This window comes from Thunnus albacares, chromosome 4, assembly GCF_914725855.1.
Source record: "Thunnus albacares chromosome 4, fThuAlb1.1, whole genome shotgun sequence".
NCBI lineage: Eukaryota > Metazoa > Chordata > Actinopteri > Scombriformes > Scombridae > Thunnus > Thunnus albacares.
Genome location: NC_058109.1, coordinates 25,442,543 through 25,467,480, shown reverse-complemented (window position 1 = coordinate 25,467,480; position 24,938 = coordinate 25,442,543). Strand labels below are relative to the sequence as shown.

At 42.6% G+C, this 24,938-nt stretch overlaps 1 protein-coding gene across 4 annotated transcripts in view; it reads right to left on the bottom strand.

Annotated features, from left to right (window-relative positions):
* The window catches only part of LOC122980395 (plexin-A1-like), a 192,211-nt gene that overhangs the window by 56,664 nt on the left and 110,609 nt on the right, over positions 1 to 24,938 (bottom strand). For all 4 annotated transcript variants that reach the window (XM_044348347.1, XM_044348349.1, XM_044348348.1 and 1 more), the window contains exons 8-10: positions 24,759 to 24,858; positions 18,025 to 18,139; positions 1,653 to 1,853 (exon numbers count right to left, since the gene is read on the bottom strand). In XM_044348347.1, the coding sequence (XP_044204282.1) occupies positions 1,653 to 1,853; positions 18,025 to 18,139; positions 24,759 to 24,858 (416 nt within the window). The remainder of the gene's footprint in view (positions 1 to 1,652; positions 1,854 to 18,024; positions 18,140 to 24,758; positions 24,859 to 24,938) is intronic.

The window sequence follows — 24,938 nt, the reverse complement described above, 5'->3', positions numbered from 1 at the left end:
TATTCTTGTTTTTATCTAAGCACATTGAGAGCACAATCAAATTTAATCTAGACTGTGCACTTTGCTGCTTGCTTTTAGTGGCTAGGAACTAGGTCCCACCATACTATTGCTAATGTTAGTTAGCTGTAGTCTTAATAACTGCTTTTTTTTTTTTTAGTTCTGATCCTTCTGTTCCACGGGGATTTTGTGTTAAACATAAGAACAATAAAGTTACCGTCACTTTTCTTAATCCAGATTCCTATTGTTTTTGTTGAAGTTAAAAAACTTTGGAACAGCTGAAGAAAGCACTCTTACTTATCCCACTCATTTTGGTTTCATTATTTATTTACGCTCCTCATAATCCACATAACAATATACATAATCTATGAGCAAACTGTTCATTTCTGCTCCCCGTCTCTCTTCTCCAGCCTCTAGTACCAGGATTGTAAGTAATGGGAACATTAAAAATTATAAGATACAATGTTATAAGGTCTTCACAGTCCTGAATTGCTGAATCAGTCATGCTGCACCTGCAGGCAGCTGCCTCCCTGCCCCACCTCCTGCCCCCAGCTCTCACAAACCAATGGTAACCTGGCCCACTGACACCAACTTTGATTGTCTTCAAGAAAAGAAATATGCAATGTGAGGAGATATATATATATTTATATATACACACACACACATATATGTATATAGCTATATAATGTGTACAAATGCTATATACAGCTGAGAAAAGAAGAAAGTAATTGTATGAAAATGTAATTAAAAATTAATTAAATTAAATTAATTAAAAATTAAATTAAAAAAAGAATCTTATGTAAAAAGCATCCTTGAGAACACTTCAATCTGGCACCTAACATGCATCCCTACCAGCCAAAAAAGCCACAAACACATTCAAAATCATGGAAGCATAGAACAAAACTTTGATGGCTGGCCACTGCAGCGTCACACTCCACCGATGATTTAAAAGTGTCACAAAAAACATGATAATCTGTTATAATTTAGACCAGTATGCTCTGGCAAAACTCCCCCCCTGTAGTGAAGCCTTATTATAAGCGCGTCTCAATTCGAATTATGTCTGAGTGAACTCTTGATGTCAATATTTATTTGCTAACTATCAGTTCAATGTGGGAGATGCAGCATTGGGTCATTTATCTAGATTGTGACCAAGCCCGTGTCCAAGTAGTGCATGGTGATCTATCAGGACAATGAGCATGTTAGTGTTCAAAGCGGTCATTAGATGTAGGAGGCCATTATTTAAACCCTGACAGAGTCAATGTCCTCACTGCGATCATTATTTAGTTACCTAGTAGCATTGATTAGGTCAAGAGTAATAATGCTAAATTACTCTGCTAAAGCCTAAAGAAAATTCAAAGTATCATCTGTGTTTCAGTCTGTTTAGTATCGGTTCTGGTTTTATTCACAACTATGCTAACAAGAAAAATAGAAAACACATTTATTTAATAAAAATGGCATCCATCACTTTCTCCTTATCCAACTATCAGCATCTTTGAATCCTCTTGATACACAAAGCAGTAACAAATCAATATCATCCAAGTCTCTAACTGTATCTAAATCATGTTATCTGTAAACAACATGTCACCCGTCCAATTTGGGTTTCTCTCTTTTTCCTCCTCATACCCAAAATTCCACATTTTTTACATCTTACTCACAGCTGTTTTCTGGCACTGGATGGAGGTGCTGTTGAAACGCAGGGCGGGAACACTGTGGGTCTCCCCCTGGATGTGGAAGACGCACTCGTAGTTCCTCTGTCCTGACTGGGGCTGTGGCAGGTTCTTGGCGGCTAAGGTGATCGGCTTGGTCACTCCGACGGGGATGTAGATCTGTGTTGAGGGCAGGATCTGCGGGCAGTCCTGCAGAGGTAGAGAGAAAAAAAAAGAAAAGAGTTACTCAACTTTGTGAGATTGCTCTATATAATATGAAGAACAAGCTGCAAACGGCAGTAAGATAAGAGAAAAGGTGATGAAATAAGTCACTTGTTTGTTGACAAGAGTAAGGTTTTTAAAAAAGCGAGCAAGCCGTGGGTTACATATTTGACTTCGTGCCAGACGCTCGGCCTAAAGAGCTGTGCTGTGATGCACTATTCACATGTGTTATGGCTTGTGCAACACTCCCGCTGGCCTTGCACCAGATTTAAATGTAGCACGACAACACTTGAGCAAGAGAGCTGTTCATACAGTTCATAAAAGATTATCTACCCAATAAAACTATTCTCATCACAACAGAGCTGCATTGTTATGGCAAGAAAACCCCGGTGTATTATGTCCATGTGTGGAGTGGAGTAATAAGCTTGTGAACTTTTGTGTTTTCTGTGTGTGTGTGTCTGTGCACGTACATTAGTCACTGATATTGGCCAGAGCTGACAGTCTTGTTTAGATCATCTGGAAACAGCCCATCCACTGGCTCACACCACTGAACTACACAACCAAAGAGGGTGTGTGTGTGTGTGTGTATGTGTGTGTCTTTGAATAGATGCGTATGGACAGATATGTTTCTTATGTGTGGTTGCATTAATGTGAGTCTATGCTTGTATGTGCTGACTTTACTGAACTTGAAACGAGACAGGACAGTGCACTCGGTATGTAATGTTTCCTAGATATGCATGTGTGCATTTGCTGGAAGAAATTAAGTCATTACAGCGTTCATGCCATGATTTGGCAGCGATACAGATCTCGTCAACGCGGGGAATGAGAGAGAAAAATAAGAAAAAGAGCAGGGGGTGGGTGACAGATCTTATACAATATGAGTTAAAAGCTTGGGTGGAACTAACCCACCCTGTGTTTGAGCCAAAAGGATAACAAACCACATCGCTGCTGACAAATCACACATTTTACAACCTGAGGACACTGTTTAGTGACTCACATAATAAGAGACATGTGGCAGGCATAAAGCAAATGTAGTGAGAAGCTAATTGAAACTGAAGCTACAGTTAGGCTTTTTCATGCAGGCAAAATGAGACTTTGAAACAATGGATTTAGTTTAAATACTTAGATCAATCATTCATAGAAAAATCCCTAAATACATATTTCATCAAGGTATTTGCTCTGAATTGTAAAAAATCTGCAATCTGGAAAAAAAACCAAAAAATTTTATCCTTCGACTAGTCAAATAAAATGTTAAACTCTATGTAGCGAGATTGTAGAGGAACTTGAAGTTGACAGTGTTGTAGATATGACCAGCCAGAAGAGTTTAGGAGAGGGGAATATCGACCAGATCCTTGTAAAATATTCACTGCACACCTATCGCTACATTCCCTCTTTTCCTTTAAGCAGATAGCTGGCTCCCCGGCAGTGAATTTTTCTTTCCCCTCCTCTACTCTGAGCTGTTGTACATTAGAAGCTACAGCGCGTCCCCGGGGCCTGAACACAATGCCGGAGTTTGTTCATTAGCCTGCTTAGCCCTGGCCTTGTGTGTCTGATCACACACAAACACATGCACAACACATAATGAGAGAGGGGAATACTATAGGAAGAAGCGGGCTACAGGAGAACTGATGTATAATCAGCTGGGAGGGAGGTGGGTGAGGGGAGGGGATAGAGGGAAGAAGGAGGCAAAATGGACGGCTCAGATGGAGGGAGTGAGGTATGGGATGGTGGAAGGGAGGAAGGAAGAGAAGAGGAGAAGGAGGTGGAGGAGTAAAAGGAGGGGAGAGATAGATAGAGAGAGAGAGAGAGAGAGAGGAGGGAAGTGAAAAGGATGTGAGAGAAAGTAAAAGGGAAGAGAGGAAGGAGAAGCAGAGAGAGAAGCGAATTTAATTGGGAACAGAGCAAAGTGAAACGGGAACGTCAGACAGCTGCTGATGTGAGGAGAGGAAAAAGATATAGAAAGTCAAAAGAAAATACATAAGACAGAGAAGCAGAAGAAGCAAAAGAGTGAGGAGAAGAGAGGATGCCTGGATCCCTCTGTACCTTTTCTGTCTCTTCATCCATCCATTCCCCCCTATCCTACAGTCAAAGTTTCATCCACACCACGTATCCAAGCCCCCCCCCACCCCCCCGACAACATCCTACTTAATTAACTGCCTGGAGCCTCAGACAACGCTTGGAAATTGATGGAGGGGGCCAGAGATAGAGAGAGAGACACGGAGAGAAGGAGACAGAGAACAAAGTAGAGATTGATTTGCACTAGCGGCTTTTGAAGTCCTGTCTCAGTAAAAAGGATGCTCGTGTCAAAAGCTGTGGGCTTGCATCGTCCGAGGTGCCACGACTAAAAAAAAAAAAGAAAAAAAAAAAAAAAAAGAGGAGGGTTTCAGCATCCTGCTGCTAAAGCTAACTCGTAGAAGCCAGTGTGTTAGAAGCTAACATAGCCTCTAGCGCAAGCTGCAGCTAACCAATGTTTTATTCATCTGTCTATTGACTTTATGTCAGCTCAGCTGTCTGCTTGTCGTTTTCTCTGGCAGTCATCTTTCCTTATGCTAACCCTTTACTTGACTCAGTCCTCTCTATTGTCATCTCAAGGTACAGCCCAGAATAAAATCCAAAAATAAAGGATTAAATATAGTATAGTTGTCTCATAAGTCAGACTTTTTAAGAGCAGTGTTCAAGCTCTTTGCAGTTACCATACTGGGAAATAGAAAATAGGTTATCTAGGTAGTATGTAAGAGAATAACTTAAGAATGAGGTGCGCTAGTGGCCTGCCACTATATAAAATTAATCTTGCAGAACTTCACATCAAAGACTTTAAAGTCTGACTATAATGGTAATGCAACCCAATAGCAAGTGAACCAGCGCCGGGATAGTTCATGTGTGATATGTTGTAAGAGTTCAGAAATCACATTGTGCGAAGCTGCTGGTTTCCCAAATATAAGATCATACTGCATCCCAGACTGAATGGAAAGGCTTTTGTTTTTTTAACAAAGTGTGGGGGGGGAGAAAGTACTGAATAATGAGGTTTAAGAAAGAGATGAAGGTAGGAGGGAGGAAAAAGAGAATACTGAGGTAAAGGGAGAGGGATAAGGGGAAAAGTGTTCTGCAGAGAGAAACTATTTCATCAGTATTTGTGACAGGTGCCAAAACAGTTCAAAGCCGGCATTAGGGCTACAAAGTGCAGAGTACATTGAAACAATATTTCACCAGGGGGATCCTTTGAAGCTGGAAAAGATCTTTTTTCTCCCTTTTTCCCCCCTTTTTTCCTGACTTCTCGACTTTCATTTCATCTGTGAAGACGGATGCTGTGGTTTTTCTAGGCCAGATGTGACACTCCATCCGCTTGATTTCAGGAGGACCAACGGAGGAGGAAGTGAAAGTGGTCTGTGTGTGTGTGTGTGTGTGTGTGTGTGTGTAGCTTAAAAAAAAAAAAAAAAGTGGGTTTGTGAATATATGTGTGTAAATGCATGTGCCTGCGTACATACTGTATCTGCATTTAGGAGAGTGTGCGTGTGCCATGAATGCCTCGGACCGAGTTGCAAAGTTGCAGGTATTGGGTGAACTGATGCCACGAGGTTGACAAGACACCTAATGGCGACTTTTTTCTATGCACAAACGCTCCAAAACCAGATCTCTTTTTGCACAGAACGCCACTGTGCATCATTAAAAGCTTCGCTTCATCGTAACTGTAACGAGTCATTTATTGTAAAGTTACATATGCACCTGAAGTGGAAAAGATGTGTGAAGGAATGCTTGCCACAGATGGTTTCTCCGCACCAAAATACGGCACAAAACATCTGCTCTGTTTTGAGATTTTGATCGCTCTCTTTGCATCCTGACATACCGTAGCAGAAAACTGCCCTTTTCAAAATATTTATTTCTTTGTTTGTGAATGCACAGTCGATGAAAAGTTGGGTAAACAAACATCTACCATTACCTGTCAAATAAACTCTCCCACCCTGATTAGGTTGGGCTAAGAGTGTGTATATTTGTATATGTTACAAAGTGTGTATTTATGATGGCTGACGTCCAAGTCTCCAACTTCTGTTCAAAGCCAAGTAGCCGGAGGGCTTTCTTTACCTCTTCGTGTTTGTTTTCCCTCAAAGGCCGCTGTTAGCTTTGCTGCCTAAGGCTAGTGCTGCAGTTCCCATTCGTTAACAGTAAAGGCATAAATAATTATGTAGATTATTAAGATGTATTGTATATATTATTTCACTGAAAATTTCCCTGCATGAAGAATAAGAGGAAATTGCTATTCTCTGATTATAGTTGCAGCTAATACATATTTTACACCCTAATTTGTTGTATTTTCATAGTTCGGTAGGTTTAAGACACAAAAAATAAGTCATCCTTCAGGCAAAACCATCACTCTTAACAATCTTATTCTTATAATCATACAATGCTTGACCTCAATTTTATAACATCTCACCGCCGACGCCCAGATGTCAGTTTTGATTGAGCGTTGCCACAAGCTTTCTCCTATATGAGCAGCTGTCGTTCTAGGTCAAGCCAGTTCTAAAATATTCCTTCTTTCATTTTCCATGCGCTCTGATGTGTACCATCAGCCACCTCGTTCCAAACCGAATGAAAAAAGTATAGAAAAAAAAAAAAAAATTAATAAAACAAGTGCTCAGCGGGCGGATGAGATAATCTCCACTCGCAGGTGAGCAAAACACCTTTTAACATCCGCCGAGAGCAGATAATGAGACAGTCGGCAGGCACGTGTGCATCTGTGTGTGCGCATGCAGATATGTAGAAGGTGAGAGATTAAAATCGAGACATAGATGGGATGGGGCGGAGGGAGAGTGGGGGGTAGGGAGGATCAAGACGAAAGCAAGAGCTGGATTCTATATAAATAAATAAATGTATTAAAAAGCCAAAAGAGTTCTGAAGGCTTTGGCGTAGCCTGACAAGATATAAATTAATAAAGCTCCAAAAACACTGCGCATATGTAATGAGGCGGGTGTCTGGTCGTTTTTTTTAAAGTCCCCTCATCCTCCCCCCCCCACCCCCCCTCAAGTCCATCCATAATTAATTAGCCGCCTCTGTGATGTGGGGACTATAGATCAGGGAGGAGAAAAAATAACACGCTAAATAATGAAGTAAAGCGATATGGGGAGCCCGGGGGAGAGATGAGATGGCATGGATGGCCACAGAGGAGCGAGGGGGGCACACTGGTACAAATAAGAGGGACAGTGTGTGTGTGTGTGTGTGTGTGTGTGTGTGTGTGTGTGCACGCAGGGATCTGACAAAGGGGTATATGTAGAGTGTTGAATGCTCCCCCACCGCCTGTCGACATGCCCCCCCAGGCTTTGTGACTGAGGTCTCACGTAGGAAACCAAAGAGTCGTCTGCAACCTTGATACTAAAGATGTCCCATCTACACCTGCTTCACTACGCATTAATATTATATCATAATATGTGGCGTTTGGTGAATGCTTTCATCCCGAGTACCTACATGTCAGGGTGTATGCATGCATTTTGACTGTGAAACCCCAGTGGGGATAATGGCTGCCATGCTCTTCCGATGACATAATGTATAACACCAGGAAATAAAACCATAACAATGATTATCTCAAATTCTTCTCAATAAAAAAAAAAAAATCTAATCAACAACAATCACTTTTATGGCAAAATTGACTTATTTCTGTTAGTATTGGGCAGATGGCACCCCAAAAAAAAAACACAAACAAAAAAGGAGTGATGCTAATTTTGCTTTCATTAGTTATTTGTTCCTTTTGTAAAGGAAGTGTAAAAACATAGCGAGTAGTGTGCCACTTAACAGACTAACATCCATGGAAAAATATTCCAGAGACAGGCAGAAATGTTTTCATAGTACAAAACCAAGAATTTTTACATGTATACCACCCTTCACTTGTTTTATTTGAATGTTTCTTATTGCCAATATTTAACTGTTTTTTTTTAACCGTAAACTATTTTGACAATATAATCCTGGTCTCTAGATTATACAAACAGCTTTTAGGAGACATAACATTTATTATGATTGTGACATCTTTATTGTGCTAACATTTCCAACCATATCATTAACGCAAGTCTGATTCCAAATCATTCCTTAATTAGTATAAACCATGTCATGACATGTCATGCATCATAATGTCAAAGCTAGGACCGCATATTCCCTACTTCCCTCATCTTCTATGTACCAGCTGGCCAGAAGCCATGTGTTTGTTTGAGTGTGTATATGTGTGTGTGTGTGTGTGTGTGTTTGTATTTCCTTGGGACTTGTACGAGCCACAGGGATGAGAGGAGCAAGACAAAAAAAAAAAACCCTTTCCATTAAATCACTGGTAATAGAGTTTAGAAGGAGCATATGTAGGCATGTGTCAACGTAAAATATAGGCTAAAATCCACAAGCGATTATACGCATATTATAGAGTCACTAAACAGTATGCAAGTGTGTGTCTTTATTAAAAGTGAGTATCTACACGAGCTGCACGGTGTGGTACGTACATGAAAGCATGTATGTGTGTGTGAGAGAAAGTGTGTGTGTGTGTGTGTGTGTATGTGCACGCTAAGTTGAGGCAGGCTCATTAGCAGGCAGAAAACCAGAAAGATGTTCTGTGACCAACTAGACACTTACTGTGGGGGAAGGAGGGAGGGAGGGAGGGAGAGAGAGAGAGAGAGAGAGAGAGAGAGAGAGAGAGAGAGGGTGAGGGAGAGAGAGAGAGAGAGAGAGAGAGAGAGTGGAACAACTTAATAAGGCAGCAACATGTAGAAGAGTGCAGGAGCGAAGGAAGCGGAGGAAGAAAAGGGACTTTGAACCTTGAAAGGGACTGTGAGATTGTCCGCCCACGCCCTTCGTTTCCTAGCGGAGTAGTGATGCAGGGAAGAAGAGATTGAGAGAGAGAGAGAGAGAGAGAGAGAGAGAGAGAGAGAGAGAGAGAGAGAGAGAGAGAGAGAGAGAGAGAGAGAGAGAGATATCAGGAGTAAATGGGAAAACTGAGTGAGTGCAGAGGAATGAGGGAGCATAGAAACAGAGTTTGAATTAAAGTGAGATGCAGGGAAAACGTGTGACATGAATGTTATTCAGCGTGGATTATCAAAGTCTCACAGAGCATGAGCTTGACTGCATCTACCTACATATATGTTCCTCTTATACATACATACACACACACACATATATATATATATACACACTTTCACACTATGTGCTTTGATGCACCACCCAGGCGCACATACATGTTGATTTCATCTCTTAATCCCTTATCCTTGACTTACAAGCAAGCTGCCAAACCTACACGGTTTATCCCCTCGACATAGACGACACAGTGTGCTATAAAACAATAAAAAGCAGGAATGTGTGAATATTTTTTCAGAGAGGGTCTTTTTTTTTTTTTTTTTTCTCTCCTTATGGATTTTCATACAGCAGAGAGAAAGGGGGGTTGGAGGGGGAGGAACGCCTGGCACCCCGTTATCATTCTAACCCAGATATGTCAGCAGCGATCAAACCTTGTGCTTTTCAGTTTTTCAAAGACAAACCTTGATTTCAGAGGCAGATACGCTCTCCTGTCTGCTACCTATGGCTCTTCTCTGCAGACAGCTCCATATTTCAGCACTAGGATAGACTAAAAATGAGAATTCTTTTATCTAAAAGAAGTGGACATACAAATCAAAATGATCTCAACTCATGTTTAGTATGCACTTTTTCTTAGGGATTAAGTCTTCTCATCCACGTTTACACCATTTAAATTTTCATTTGTCCCCCCCCAGTGTTAGAGAGATTGGTTTCTGTGCTTTTTTAGATTCTTGATGACCAGACGAGCAAAGCCCTGTAACACAATGATTTGTCCCACTAAAAAAACAAACAACCACAGAAGTTTCCGTTTCTGCAGACCACAAACAATGATCGGTTCCACAATCTATCCCACTCTGATGAGAACATAGTGCTTCATTTGCACTAGAGCAACAAAACATATGTTAAGATGCTGGGGTTGTATGAGTAATATACTGTAATGCAACACCAGGAAAAAAACATATAATTACAGCTAGGCCTATTTTCAGATGAAACCATACAATTCATGGCATTTTTCTTATTTCATCTTTTACCTACTTAACTGTTGAGTGGTCAGTGCTTCTTAAAAAAAAAAAAAAAAACAGCGTCGGCACCGCCTGCTACCAGCCACTAGGAGGCAAATAGGCTAAACGTAAAGAAAATTAATGAAGAAATCAGTTTTCTTCTGTATCCAAGAGGCACCAGAGTCCATCTCTATGTTACCAAAGCTTGTACATGTAGGAAGTGGATCACTGACCATCTTGGGTTTCCATGGGAGTGCAAATTGTGTCAGTTAAATGGAGGTTGGAATAAAAAAAACGACAGAGAGCTGCTCTTGTGAGATTGGACGATGCAGCTCGCTACAGGATCCCCCCCCCTCCCCTCCTCCCTTTCTCTACACCTCAATCACACTCTCTCTTTCTCTGTTCTCCCTGTACTTTTCAGTTTGTTTTTCCTTCAGCTTACTTTGCCGTGTTGTTCATCTGCCTTCAACTACCGTCCTCTCTTTCTCTCTGTGACTCTGCATTTATCCCTTTCCCCTCTCTCTGACACACACAAGGGTTGACGGTAAAAATGCAATATTCATCTGTGTTCACCATTAGGCAGGCTGACTGTGAGGGCTGCGGAAATGAAGATTTAATACAGTCTGAATAATTAAACCGCCGGGACCTGTGACTGACACATAGACATACACTCGCACAGACACAAAACACTGAAACACACTCATGCATGGCCTCCAAACCCCTGCGCATCTATCGTGTTGTCATATTACTCTGTGTGTGTGTGTGTATGCGCGTTCGTGTGAATCTTTCCTCACATTTGCTCTTCATTAAGCTCTCGCTGATCTCGTATTCATCGCTGCAGCCAGCATGTTGGCATAGCTGGGGTGATACTCGCTGCATCAGTGGGCCTTGCTGGGTGGCAGAGGATTACATCAAGGAGAGAATAACCTAGCAGCAATGCTACACGTAACACTTGAGTTTGCCTGTGCTGAGCTCAACTGACTGCGTTAAAAATGTTCTCAATGTCATATCAGGATTAACACTTTTCAACCAATTAGACCGAGAAAGTGTCCTTCAAATCTGCATAAATGTAACACTTAAAGCGAGCTGCATTTAGTAGACTCCACCTTTTTCCATAAATATAACTCTGCTGTCCTTGTGTAGTTGTCTACTAAGCATACTTCTTAGGGTATGACAGGCTGGTCTCTCCACAGTGTCTACCAGCCGAGACGACCCGCCATCCCTGCCTTCTGTTGGTGCGGGATTGATGCGCAGTGCGAGAGGTTGTACAGTCTTCGAGAATAAGTGAGGGGAAATTTAGCCAGAGCTGCTGAAAAACCATAAGGAAGGGCCGGAGGAGAGGAAAAAGAAAAGATGAGCTGTGGGACAATGTGGCTAAAAATAGCCGCAGAGAGAAGGAGAGATGAAACATCTGCATGCATATGTGACAGCCCGTTGCATGTGTGTGTGTGTGTGTGTGTGTGTTTGCCTATGAACACATCTGCGTGTGAGCGCACATAACAACAGCATCCAGGGACAAGATCCAAATCTCTCCTGCTTTTTTCTTTCCCTGATTGTGCAGAAAGTACACAAACACACACACACACACACACACAAACAGAGAGGTATAACATGACTGTGGGGCTGAATTACATTACCAGTACTCAAAAAACGCTTACACTTCCTCAATCCACCGCACTGTTCTCTATTAACAAATTAGAGGGATGTACAAGACAGTTTGCCAAAACACCTGATACAGTGGTGGAAATGCGATTATTGACTCTTGGACAAGTGTCTGAGAAGTCTCCTGAGAAATTTCACAAAAAAAAGAGGGGGAGAGGGATGGAGTGTTGTCAGAAGCGGTTTTAAAAGCTAAAGGAGGTATACCGCTACCAAACCAAACCAAGGGTTAAACACTGGCCGTCACGGTCCGACTAGGATCCATCTGGCAGAGAGAGCATGTGGTTACTTCACCCTGTCGCCTCCACTTCCTCTCGCCGTTCCCCATGTTCCCTCTCTCAATCTCTTTCCCTCCCTTCCCTCCAACCATGGAGAGTATTTGGAAAATAACTTGCGTCACTCTGAATGTAATCTGCCGCTTGTTACTGCCAGAGTTTCTCTACTTGCCTCCCTGCCCTTGTCTTAGTTTCTTTCTTTACTTTTTTTCCCTTCCTTTCTTCTCTTTGTTTACATCTGGTCTCAATTACAGCACCTACGGTATGTCCGTCTTTGGTGTGTCCGCGCTGAAATACATGAACTGGATTGTTTTGGAGAACTGCATGTAGGAGCATGAGGGGGGGGGGGGGATATTACATCCCACCTCCACCCATTTTCTTCATATAATGTTTTTTCTCCCTCTTCCAAACATTGTTTATATTTTATTAAATATGGCTTAGGCATGTCTCCTCTTAATATTAGATAGAAACACACATGCGTGGGTGTGTTTACGCGAGACCAGCTAGCAGCTACATGATGCGCTTCGGTGGAGAGAGGAAATAAATGGACTCATGGAGAGAATAGCAAACATGGTGATTAAAAAGCCAAGTTGTGTATGATGATAGATGAAGCGAGGGAGGGAAAGAAGGCAGTCGAAAGAAGGAAGGATGGTGCAAAGGAAAGATGAGCAGAAAAAAAATGGATCGTGACAGTGGGCAGAAAAGGGCGAGTGACACTGGCTGAAATATGATTTGGGTGAAGGCACTGCGTGGGAAGAGAGGGGAGAAATAATAAAGGATGATGATGAACAGTGAGGACAGATATTACCAACAGATAAGACACCAGGAGGGAGAGAAAGAAAGAGGGAAAAAAAGGAAAGGGTGGATATTATTTAACCGCCCGCCCACTCTACCCCTCTCCCTCACCCACATGCCCCCTGCAGCCCTGAGCTGCTGGTTGTGCTTTGTCCTGATAAGAACCAGTGACAGTCACACACACACAAGCTACAGCAGTATGGACAAACACACACATATATATCCATGCACACAGCGAGGCCCCTCAAGCGGCCTTGGCCTACAATCTGTGGGATGTCCTTCTCTGGAGTGTGTGTGTGTTCTGCTCAGTGTCTGAGTACCAGCCAGGTAAACACAGAATGCCAGAATGTCACGGTCCAAGGCCTTCACACCTCCATCACAAATAACCCTGTCAGCCATAGAGTGTGTCTATGTGTGTGTGTGTGTGTGTGTGTGTGAGTGAGAGAGAGAGAGAGAGAGAGAGAGGCAGACAGAAGGATAGTAAGCATGTGTTTCCATGACTGTTTAAGAATGTGTAGGCAGGCTGTGTGCTATAAGTGTACACGCTGGGTTAAGGGTGTGTGAGAGAGAAGCAGAGCTTGAGAAAATGTGTTCATGTGTAGTGTTATGCTTTGTTCTGAGAGCAGCCTATATGGAGCCTCTCTTGTTAACGCAGTGTCTAGGGACAGTGTGTCATACACTAACAATACATTTGAGTAATTGGCAACAGACAGGAGAGCTTCAGTGTGTATGAATGTGGAAATATCTACCAGCAAAACTTCAGTTCTGGCTTGATACGTCTGTACTGAGCGCCTTTAGTCTATATGCATCTTTAAGTGTGTTAAGGAGGAGGAAATGGTACGAGGTGGAGTAGAAAGATGAAAATGACGGTGACGCCGCTTAATCCGGTGTGCATCCGTGCGGAGAAGGGACAGAACGAGGAGGAGCGGAAGGTGTTGAATTTATAAAAGAGTGAAAAAATTCATCGCTGGAGCTACACATTCCAGATGCGGAGGACACTTCAAAAATAAATGTAGAGGAGCGCAGTGACAGAGACGCTAATGTGACTGAATATATATGTAGCAAAAATATACTGTATACATTTAAAAATACATTACATTTAAAATGAAGTGCAAAACAGCATAATGATTATAATGGTTACATCCTGACAGAAAGTAGAGTTTGGACAGAAATGCAAAACCGCTTAACCACGTCTGGAAGAAACACAAGGAATGTTAATATGTCGTATGTGCTGCCCATCACTCTTAGATTTTCTTCAGTTTGGACCTAAACCCAAAGCAAATAACTACATTGGGATACACAAGAAAAAGAATATAACCTTTCTGTTGTATGAAAATTGAAAATTTATAATGACAGGAAAAGAAAGGAGAGAATGCATGAAGGGAAAAGGCAACAGTCAAACAATTTAGAAGAAAAAAAAGAAAAGCAGCACCATACCCACAATTCTCAATCAAGTTAACCGCTGCCTTGATTGCTCGAGTGAGACTGAGCTTTGCTTTGCAGCAAAACAAACACGTAAGCATGTCTTAACATAGCGGAGCCCAACCACCCTGAACCTTGCCTGGCACTTATCAAGGCTTTGGCTCAGAATAGCACTTTCTCTCCAGGGGTGTGGAAGGAGAAAGGGGAGGAGAAGAAAGAAAAAGAGAAAAGTAGATGGAGAAAATGGCAATCGAGTTCGTTAAAAAGGAAAGGAGACTGTGGAAGAGGGCGAAAAAACTGTCAGCTGAGAGTAAAAGGAATAATAGAGCAAGGAGACCTTCCTTCCTATTCTTCTCCACGCCTTCCACTCTCTCCTGATTTTTTTTTTGTTTTATAATAAAGTAACTCTTACTCCTCTCCTGCAATTTTCCGCCCGGTCGCTCCTTAATTTAAGAATTAGTTTGTTGTGCCATTGAAGGCATTGTTGATTCATGCATATTTGATTTGGAAATGTCACTCATTATATTTATTTCCTCCCCACTAACTCTGTCTATCCATTACCTTCCCCCCCTCATTTCTCCCCTCTCATGACACAGTCTGTTCACAAAAAAACAAACAACACTTTTACTCCTTGGTTGGTTTGTTCAATACGTTTTTTGTCAAATTCTGTTTTCTTTGTATTTCTGCATTGTTTCTTTTTTGCTTGACAATCTCAAAGAAGTGTTCTATACATATAATTTGGTTGGACAAATTAAAGATGGATGAGATAGGGCTCGTTGTGTGAGAAGGAGAACATAAAATAAAAAGGAAGGGGGGGGGGGGTGGAGAGAAAAAGTCCTCATCAGCAACACACCGAGCCTCTAGGTTGCCACGGTAACGCAATGTTCCGATACTGAAGAGATGAGAGGGAAACACTTGAATAAGAAAGAAATTTAGAACTAGTGAGTGAGCGACAGAGAGAAAGAAATGATGTCCAACTGTTAAATGTTTATCTTGTTGTAAGTCTGACTGGCTGCTCCTATATTCCCGCTTCGCCTTACTGTCTAGTCTGTGCAACACCGCTCAGACCACACAGAGTCAGACGTGGGGAACGGCCACCTCTCAACCCTGTGTGAAAACTTCTATCCAGCCTTTGATCGCAGTCTGATGATGAGTCTTACCCAATCCTGTCTACTTCTTCATATGTGCAGGAGAGAGAGCCTGAGTGAAATGTCTGCCATGTGAGCAGATTTTACTATTATGTTAATCACTACTATTTGTATTCAGGTTTAAGCTACAGCATAGGGGGGGAAAAAAAAAGGATCATCTGAGGTCTAAATTAAAGGTGCAAGCATATGTGCAAACATACAGGCTGCAGACAAATCAGATTTGTTTCTCAAATCAGATCTTTAAGACAGACTGCCCGCACTGTTATTTACAAGTGATCAGATGGGATGCGTGTGTCCAGACATCACCAACCTATCTGCACAGGTTACTGTGGTAACGACGTAGGCGTCGGTAACTACGTACATTGGTGACGCAGGTTTCCAACAGGGAGGCATGAGAAATTGAGATCCGCTATCCCCCAAAAGTGCCAGCAGACAATTTATTTCAGCGTCTGCCTGACTGTTGCTCTCTGTGTTGTCCTCCATATCGCTCTGCTAGTAGCAGCATGGATTCATCAGCCGCTCCGATGCACTTCCGTCACTCTGGATTTGAAGTCATCGTTGTGTGTTTTGCGTTGCAAGTGACGCAAAAGACACTCTGAAATCCGATTTAAGCAGTTAGAGCGTCTGGACTGAGGCACATCTGTACTTTCTAAAAATCAATCTGGATACAATCTGGATATGCCAAAAAACGGATTTGGGCTGGCAGTCTGAACGAGGCCATATATCTCTGATGGCATGCCAACCCATTCCCACTACACCAGCAGCTAAAGAGGCAAAAACAGGTGGTGTTAGGGAAGAGCTTTCTCCTTTCTTTAACAATATATAAGCCACAATCAAGAGGAAGGAAGGTGAAGAAAAAGAGGGAAAGATGAAGTGAATGAGCATCAAAGTGAGGAGGGATGTATTAGAGAAAGAGAGAGAGAGAGAGAAATGGGCCCTGGAGAAGAGAAGGATAAGTCTAGCCTAAAGGAAGAGCTGTACTTGTTGGGGCACTGAGAGCGCAACTAATGGATATGGCAGCTAGGAGAACGATGATGAATGACTCTGTGTGTGTGTGTGTGTGTCACTGTCAGAATGTTTACACTTTTGTGCAAGAAAGACACAAAGTATCGTAGCTGTGTGTCTATGGTGTGTGTGTGTGTGTGTGTGACAGTGCAGATGATAGATCTCTAGTGGAGCATGTGGTCGGTGGTTTCTTGGGCAGACGAGGTGACAGAAGAGGTCTCTCTGTCCACATGCCACTGTCAGCCGGTCTGTCTATCCCTTCTTTCCTGCTGCCTCCTTCACTCTTCCACTCTCTCAATCTCCTCATCTCCCTCTCCATCCAATTGTCTCTTTCCCTTTGACATGCTGTCTCTCTTTGTTCTTGCCCATCGTGGTTTGTACTAAGCTTCTACCTTGAAACACATTGCACCAAAATGTCTTTATACATATTCTCTGGACAACTATGCTGTAAACCAGGAGATATTTCTGGAAATGATATCATCTTATCAACCCTAAAGTTGTATTTTACATTTGTGGACAGATGTAGACTTTACTCTGATACATGCTTTGCCTCGTCTGGTATTCATACGACCTCCTCTCCTTTCCAGTTTATATGTTTACTTGTGCTCTGCATCCTGCTTTTCTGTTTTTCCTTTCATCACTGCAGGCCTTTCCTGTTTATCCATCCGTTGCCCCTCTGGCCTCTCTCAGCTCAGAGTGTGCTAGCCAGCGCTCTCCCCATGTCTTGCAGATGGGCGCACTAATCCGCTAACGTTAGTTCCGTGAGCCGTGAAGGCTGGGTCCGTGTGTTGTTTTGGACAAGCACCGAGGCTGTGGTTCAGCATGCTCATGTTTGGGATTCTACGCGGCGCCGGTTGAGGGAAGAGATAAAGGGGAAAGTAATTGGATAAAGGTTGACCAATTAATAAAGGCCGGTGAACAAGGGAGGCTTTAATCTGCATAGAGATAACAGGGAGAGTCAGGCCACAAACATAAGGAGATAGTGTGTGTATTTGTGTGTGCATTTGTGTGTGTGTGGCGTCAATCAGATAAAGCACAGGCATGACTGTCAGTCACTTGGGAGTGCAGTGGATTTACATCCCTAAGTCCATTGAATGGATTTTTCTGTGCCTGTTAATATATGCAAGAAAGCCACAATATATATTTATATATGAGATACATATATCTCATAATATATGAGAACACCACAGTGAAAACACAACATGGCTGTGTGTCTATCACTAATATCCTTGTATACACTCCAGCAGTTGACAAACACTTTTTATGCCTCGCATGTCACCCGCTGTAGCCGCCACTCGGCACGATTGATATTAGCTTTTATGCTAATGCAGCATTTGGCTATGTAAGAACAAGGCAGTATTTCTATGGGTAGTCATTCATCCCGGCCTGCTTATGGCCTTATGGGTCACGACAAAATTATTGCTGCACAGTACACAAGCTGTTGTCACTGTGCCAAGAGCCACTATTACACATGCAGACAGCAGACACACACAGCAGGGTGATGTGAGGAAACCCCCGAGGCGAAAGCCACAGAAGGTGTGAGGGTAAAGGTGTGTGCGCAGCCGAATACAATTTGTGCCAAAATGTTGCTATAATTTGTATTTGCATGTGGGAGAACATCAAGCTTTCACTATATGATCAGAGCTACAGTCAGTGTATGTATAAAAAATGTGGTTATATGATACATTGAGCAAGAAAACCACATCTCTCAGGCTGCATTTTGGACATTTCACACTTGTGTCAAGAGGAAAACACATAGGATTGTATTATGGCTGTAAAAACGACAGTAATACGTATGAATCAGCAGCGTGAATCTTACCTCAGAAACGTTGACGCGTCCCTCCTGGAACGAGCAGTCATTGGCGTTCTGGGTACACATGTGGCGGTACTTGCACCAGTGGCACGGGAAGGAGCCGTTTACACAGGAGAGGCAGCTGGAACAGAGAGAGATGAGAGGTGACGGTTAGGAAGCTTTTCTGACTTGAGTCTAAATTATTTATCTTACTGCATTCATTTGACAAAGCAGAGTGACGGCAAAAACAGGACAGAATGAGGTGGTGTGATTTTGTAAAATTTACCAGGGACAAAAAAAAAAAAAATACAGACTTTGTAACATCTTATACTTTATGTGATAATCGGACTGAGCACTGTACTGACTGGTACAGCATAACACAGGATATACTGAATGCTATTATGTAAGCTACTGTATTATTTGTCTTTTTTTTCTTTTTTAACTTAACTATTAATTTTTTCTCAAATTTCCTGCCTTTGAATCAGGATGCTATCCTGATGTCTATTTATCATCCACTGTCAAATTTGGACTTTTTCCCACCCTGTCTGGAATCCTCTAACCTTTCATCCCCCTCATCTTCCATCCTATCTATCAACTGTCTTAACCTCTTTCTCCCCCTCACATCCCTCATTCATCACTCCCCACCCTCTTCTAACTGTTCAATGATCTCCCTCACAATCGGCCTACTCTCTGCATATATTTTACCTCTTTTCCCTCTTTCTATACCCCTGCTGTATCATTCTCTCCATCCATTCAGGCCTGAGCCTTTCTTTCTGTCCCTCCATCTCTGCCTCTCTCTCTCTCTCTCTCTGTCTATCTATCCATCCCTTTCATTCGCTGCCGTCTCATTTTAAAAAGCTCTCCCCCCTGTTCTTTGTCTAAAGCTCTCTTTCATCCGCGGGGCTAAGAGTGCTCCACCATTTTAAATTCACCTGCTTTAGCAGAGGCGAGGTGCAGATAGACAGGCTGAAAGAAAAAGACGGGAGAAAGAGAGAGAGAGAGAGAGATCAAAAGCAGGTGGATTTCCCTGAGAGAGGTGGAGACGCCAGGTATCGTGGGAGAGAGAAAATAGAAAGGGGGGGGGTGTAGCCTGTGGGGCTCTGCGTGGGAGCCTCATGGGAGAGGGAGGAAACATTAGGTTGGAAGTTGGGCAGTGTGTGTGTGTGTGTGTGTGTGTACACATCTAAGGGGACCCATAGAGGAGAGCCAGACAGTTTCAAGTGAACAGTTTATCAACACTGCTTCATATTATTGGTCCCCTCTCAGCCCCCGAGAGACGCTACTCTGTATCTCATTTATGCATGTAGCATTATCTAATGTAGCCATTATGAGTACACAAATAAAATGGTTTCATTTCATTACAAAAGCTTAGTAAAGCCTTTTGTCTTCAACATGTAGTTCAGTTTCAGAATTCTTTTCGTGTGACTCATTTAGCATTCATGGATTGTGCGAGCATATGGTTTATTGGAAATATAATAAAATATGACATTTAATGCAGTCAAGTTAAGCAAGTCTCGATCCATAACAATAAAAGAGTGCATATAGATGCTCAACATGCAGCCTGATTTGTATTCAAACACATTTGCCAGGTGTGAATTTGCGCATCTGTCTGAACTGCTATGAGCACACTCCCAACAAGCTCTCAAGTGTGTTTTAACCCTGTGTAAAATGCCAGTTACCCTTCCCCTCATCCGCATGAAAAATGAGGGCTTTAACTCTAGAGCTCTGAGATGGAGCACATATACGAATCCATCAAACCCTGACGTGGATTCATTTGGATCAATTAGGGCCGCTCGTTTGTTAGGTGCACACTTTAAGCGATCGTTTCCAGCCCAGACCCCTCCTTCTGAGCGAGATCAGAGGCTGGAGCTTAATTCAATCCCACTGCTGCTTTAATTGACCAATTTAGCATTGTGCTGAGAGAAGCTGTCCATTTAGAATGAGGGATGTGTGGCTAAGGAAATAACAGGCCTCTTAATACCACACAAGAGCAAATAGGAGATTTGTCAATGTTGCCAACAAATGGAGGGAAAGCGATTAGGCTACGCTAGGTTAGCTTAGCATACAGTGCATAGATTAGGGTGGCCATATTTTTCAAACCTTGAAACTGGGACCCTTATGTGTACGGCACGTTCATGCACACGTATGTGCTTGTGCATGCACCATAGGTGTTTTCATCAGGAAGGGGGACAATTATTTCAGCTCTTTGCACACCTACCGAGCACACCTTTCAACACCATGGACAGCGCCTTTTTTTTTTTTTTTTAACAAAACAAGGTACTAATCTCTTGCTAATCTCTTGTGCCACTATGCCACAAGCTGTTCGCGAGTTCACAAAGATTAAAACATCAAAACATTAAATCACAATTGCATCTTGTTAATAACAAAAACCGAGAAAGAAAGTTACCTTTAAGAATATTTCCGGGTACTTTACGCTTTGCAGTCTTTCTTCTTAGTTAGAGTTTCTTTTTTGGAGCTCTTAGCTCTCAGGGAAACCACTGCTTATGTTTGGCTGTCTTAATATGATCTTTTATATCGGATTTTACCATGTGCAACCGAAAATGTACTCTTGCAGTGTGTGCAGAACGCAGCATTTTCATTGCCGGGTACTTTACAAAGGAAGGAGTATGCCTGGAGCTCTTTAGAAAAGACTGACTTTCTTTCGGCATGATGGCTAACCGTTAGCATACTGACAGGTTCTGTCAGAAAGAGCCGCAAGCGGCATAGTCTAGCAACAGTCTTGACAATGACACATTGATTGACTGACACACATACAGACAAATAAGTGTTGAATTCAGACGCGTGGTGCAGTGTTTATGTTTTTATATTTGGTTAGGTAATAATGAGCTGGATAGAACTTGATAAACATTTATGTTAGCCTGAAAATTATTTTAAAAGTGATGAAAACTGGGACAATTTGGAAATGAATGTTGAAAACTGGGACATTTTAGTGTTTTACAGATATTTGTCGGGACTCGGGACATCCAGCCTAAAACCAGGACAATGCCGGACAAACTGGGACATCTGGTCACTGTAGCACAGATTCAAAGATCTGAGGTTTTAGATCAATGTTTTGTCCCAAGTGAGCTGGTGAGAAACAGAAGAGCAACACAGAACAAAAGAACAAATGATGTTACTGATGCAAGACAAATGAACACAAGGCAATTTAGCCAAGTTCATTGTGTGGCTTACTGGTATTTTTTTTTTTTTTAGCTTGGCAACAATCACTTCTTTGAATGTCAAAGAGTTTTTTTTCGCTGGGGGCCCACCAGTGGATTAGCGCTCATCAAAATACAGTACAACACCAACTTAACACAGCAGGTAACCAGAACCGAGCAGCAACAGCACAATGTATAGTTAGTAGTTCACATCCAAACACCCGTCAACACATCTGTCGCTAAGCCCCGATAATATCTGACTTTAATCTTTTACTCATGTCAAATCAACCTTGTTAGTGTACCAGTGACTTTGAAATAACGAGCAAAATATCAGCAGGTAACCACTGCTAACTTTCTGTGACTTTTATGATTATGCCCTTTGAAATAGAAGAAGGTGGCATTATGTGTGCCACCCAAGGCCAGCATTAGGCCCTGTCTGACAACCCCCTACTGCTCATTCTTTGGTTCCTTGAAGTAACCAGGGCCCCCTGTCACGAGCCGCCTTAGGATCTCAAAACCTCTCTTTTAGCCTGGGTGCAAACCCTTTTAAGGAAAAGCCCACCCAGGGCCACATGGGGACGTTCAATAATTTTTTCTCTCTTGTCCAGGGGTGGGCTAATTTTTTCAGACCCCCCAGTATCTCCTTATTCCCCCTTCCCGTCACTCGCCATCATCCATAGCCACTCAGAGGCTTTGAGTGGCTGCAGACACGCTCCCCGTATGGCCACGCTCATAATGCTAATTTAATCCGTTCATATTCAGATGCTAATCGAGCTACGCTAGCTTTAGAGCAGTAGTGTTTTTTCAGGCCTGACACAATAGGCTGTGATTTCCTCCTCTCCCCCCTCCTCGGTCAGTTTGGAGTGCTAAATATAATCCGCTATAATCCTGAGGTGCGTTTGACACTCCTGCACTTGGCAAAATGAGTTATTTATTGGCTACTATTCATTTCAAAAGGAGTGGAGGTGAATAATTTAATGGTCTTCTACAATAGTCTGTCCTATCATTACGGGATCCCTTTAAAATTCAGGGAGGTTGATAAAACACCGAGGGCCAAATATTCACACAAATAATTTTATTGATGAATGTCTGAGTGTTTAGTTTACGGTAAAAGAGTGCCTTCTGAATGTGTATCATAGGGTCAGAAATTGTGGCAGCACTAGGAAAACAAAATGCTTAAAATTCACTGTGTAGTTCTTTCAAAGCTCTGCATTCATTTTCTCTGTTTTCCTTGGATCCACACTTTTTACATTCTTCTCTATCAAAAAAACTGTGACATTCTCTATGGCATTCAATGCACTTTTTTCTCTCATGAGCACCCTCAATCACACATCAAATGACCCGGTGACTATCCAAGCCACATTAACCATAGCGAGAATAGGTGCATAGGTGCTTCATACGGCGTAACACAGACATTCAAACCCCAATTCATTGCCAGACTATCCTCCCAATCTTTAATAAATGGAGGGCTGCGGAATGAGAGAAAGCTTATGGAAATATTTAATTAAGGAGCAATCATGGCTGTGGGTGATTTTCTATTTCAATCTCGGCAACCCTTAAACTGAAACAGTGGGAAATCTAATTAGATTAATATCACTATGCAAATTTATGGCATTTTTGAAAAGGCAAGGGCCTTGACGTAATCAGTTGAGTAAATAAGCAGGAGGGGTGTGTGTTTTTTGGGATAGAGGTTGGGTGACGGTGTGTGAGTGTAAACTATTAAGAAACAAGATAGGGCAATTCCAATGTCGGGCGCTGTCGGGAGAACTGAATGCAATAGTACATGTAGTGGCGGAATATTGCTTCTGCTTGGAAACGTGCTTCTGTGTGTTTTCGAGAACATCTGTGTCTCTCACCCTGTAAAAGCCAGCAGTATTTTGAGTCTAAGCCCATTAGAGAAAGACTCGGCTCTGTAAAGAATGACCAAGCATTCTGAAAACAGAGACTTGCATGTGGCCGTGTGGGCCCGAAGTCATTACGCCAATAACATTACCAGACTGATCTCATCAGACACCACACACTGACGCCTGGGGGGCACCGCGGGTATGCGGGCCAGAGTGTCAGCTCCAAATGGAATTCTTATCTCAGCATCTCTCTTCGCCATCAGAGTCGCTGCCCGAAGATGCAACATGCCATATCTGTAACTTCATTAAAAGCGTCCATTACATCACTCGGAGGCTATATGAGATCGGCCCTGGATCGGATTTAATCAGTTCATTGGTGTAATATCCTCGAATGGGTGACTCTCTTGTCTGCGTCACTTCTCGTGCGATTCTTACAATTGGTTTGAGCTCACTTCCATATTAGGAGATATATTGTAATCTTTAATTTGACTCAACATTTCAACGGATCCATGATGAGTCAATGCCTTTCTTTTAATTGTGTGTTTTCTATTTGAACATGAGGCAATTTGTACTCAAAAGATTTGCATCTTGGACCCTCAACAGTGAAAAGGCACAGAGAGTTAGAGCAAACATCACGGGGTCCTTATGGGAGATGAATTAACCGTGAGTTGACATTGTAAACCACCACACCCTTAACCAGCTGAGCTAATCGTCGTTGTTGCGGCAGGGGATTTGTGTATGAGGGCAGGGAAACGGGGGAGCTGGGTTAAAGTTCACGGTACCGGATTAGGTGTCAGAGGCGTTTAAGGCTTCAATGAGCTGTAAGTGACAGAGCAGGGAGAGGTGTGGCTGTGCATGTCTACGTGCGTGTGTGTACGTGTGTGTGTGTTTGCGGACAATCCTCGAAGGAGGCTCATCTAACATCCAGAGGGAAGCCAGGATGGAGCCCTGCGGTACCCCAGGGGCCTCCGAGCCATCTGCTGCCCCGAGGCTAATACCCCAGCAGACGTTTTAGCCTCCCCTGGATCAGCCATGGATGGACAGGAGGGAGGGGTATCGTGTGGGGCGGGGTGGAGGACTTGGGAGGATTCTTTTACCCTGGCAGGGTGCATCGGGCTCAGGGTAGGACTGACCTAGGCGTGTGGCTCTATGGGTGGTGGAGATTTTCAGCAGAAGGTGGATTAGGAGAGGCAGTGAACTGCGATTGGGCAGAAAAGCTGAGGGCATCTGGAGTGTGAAGGAGACATCAGAAATGGCACAAAGATTTCATTCACCGTTTGACGGTATTTGCCTTTGTCTGTCTTGTGTAAATAAGTACCAGACGGATTATCTGAGCGCTCAAAAAAGCTGGAAATATTTGTTTTATCAAGTGGGGAAGAGGTTATAAATGAGGTTAGAGTGTATGATTGGGAGGCAGTATTGCGGACCATTGTGTAATGAATTAATCATTGAGGTATCATTAGTGTGTGTCGTGGATTACGATAATAAGACTAGAATTACCATCTCATATCCCAATCGTTCCTCATATACAGCACGTTCGATTTTTCACTGCAACAGTAACGTAAGCCTCCTGTGGACGTCGAAGGGGGTTAGGATATTTGTGTGTGTGTGTGTATGTCTAACTGTATCTCATAACATGAGACAGCCCATGGGGAGTTTGGACAGAGAGACCATCTCTCAAAAGAGCAAGAAGGGAAAAACTAAAACAAGACAAACACAAATTAGCAAAGGATCATCAAATAATTCAATCGTAACTTACGACTGGTGGACGCTGCAGTTGTAGAAGACAAAGTCGACGCTGGCAAACTTCTTGCCCGTCTCTTTGGATTTCAGATAAAGCTTCACCACTCGCTTGTCACCTGAATCATAATGACAGATGTAGATAAAAGTATTATTTCACAGCACTGTACACTTTACAGTTTTACTTTACAGATTGCTT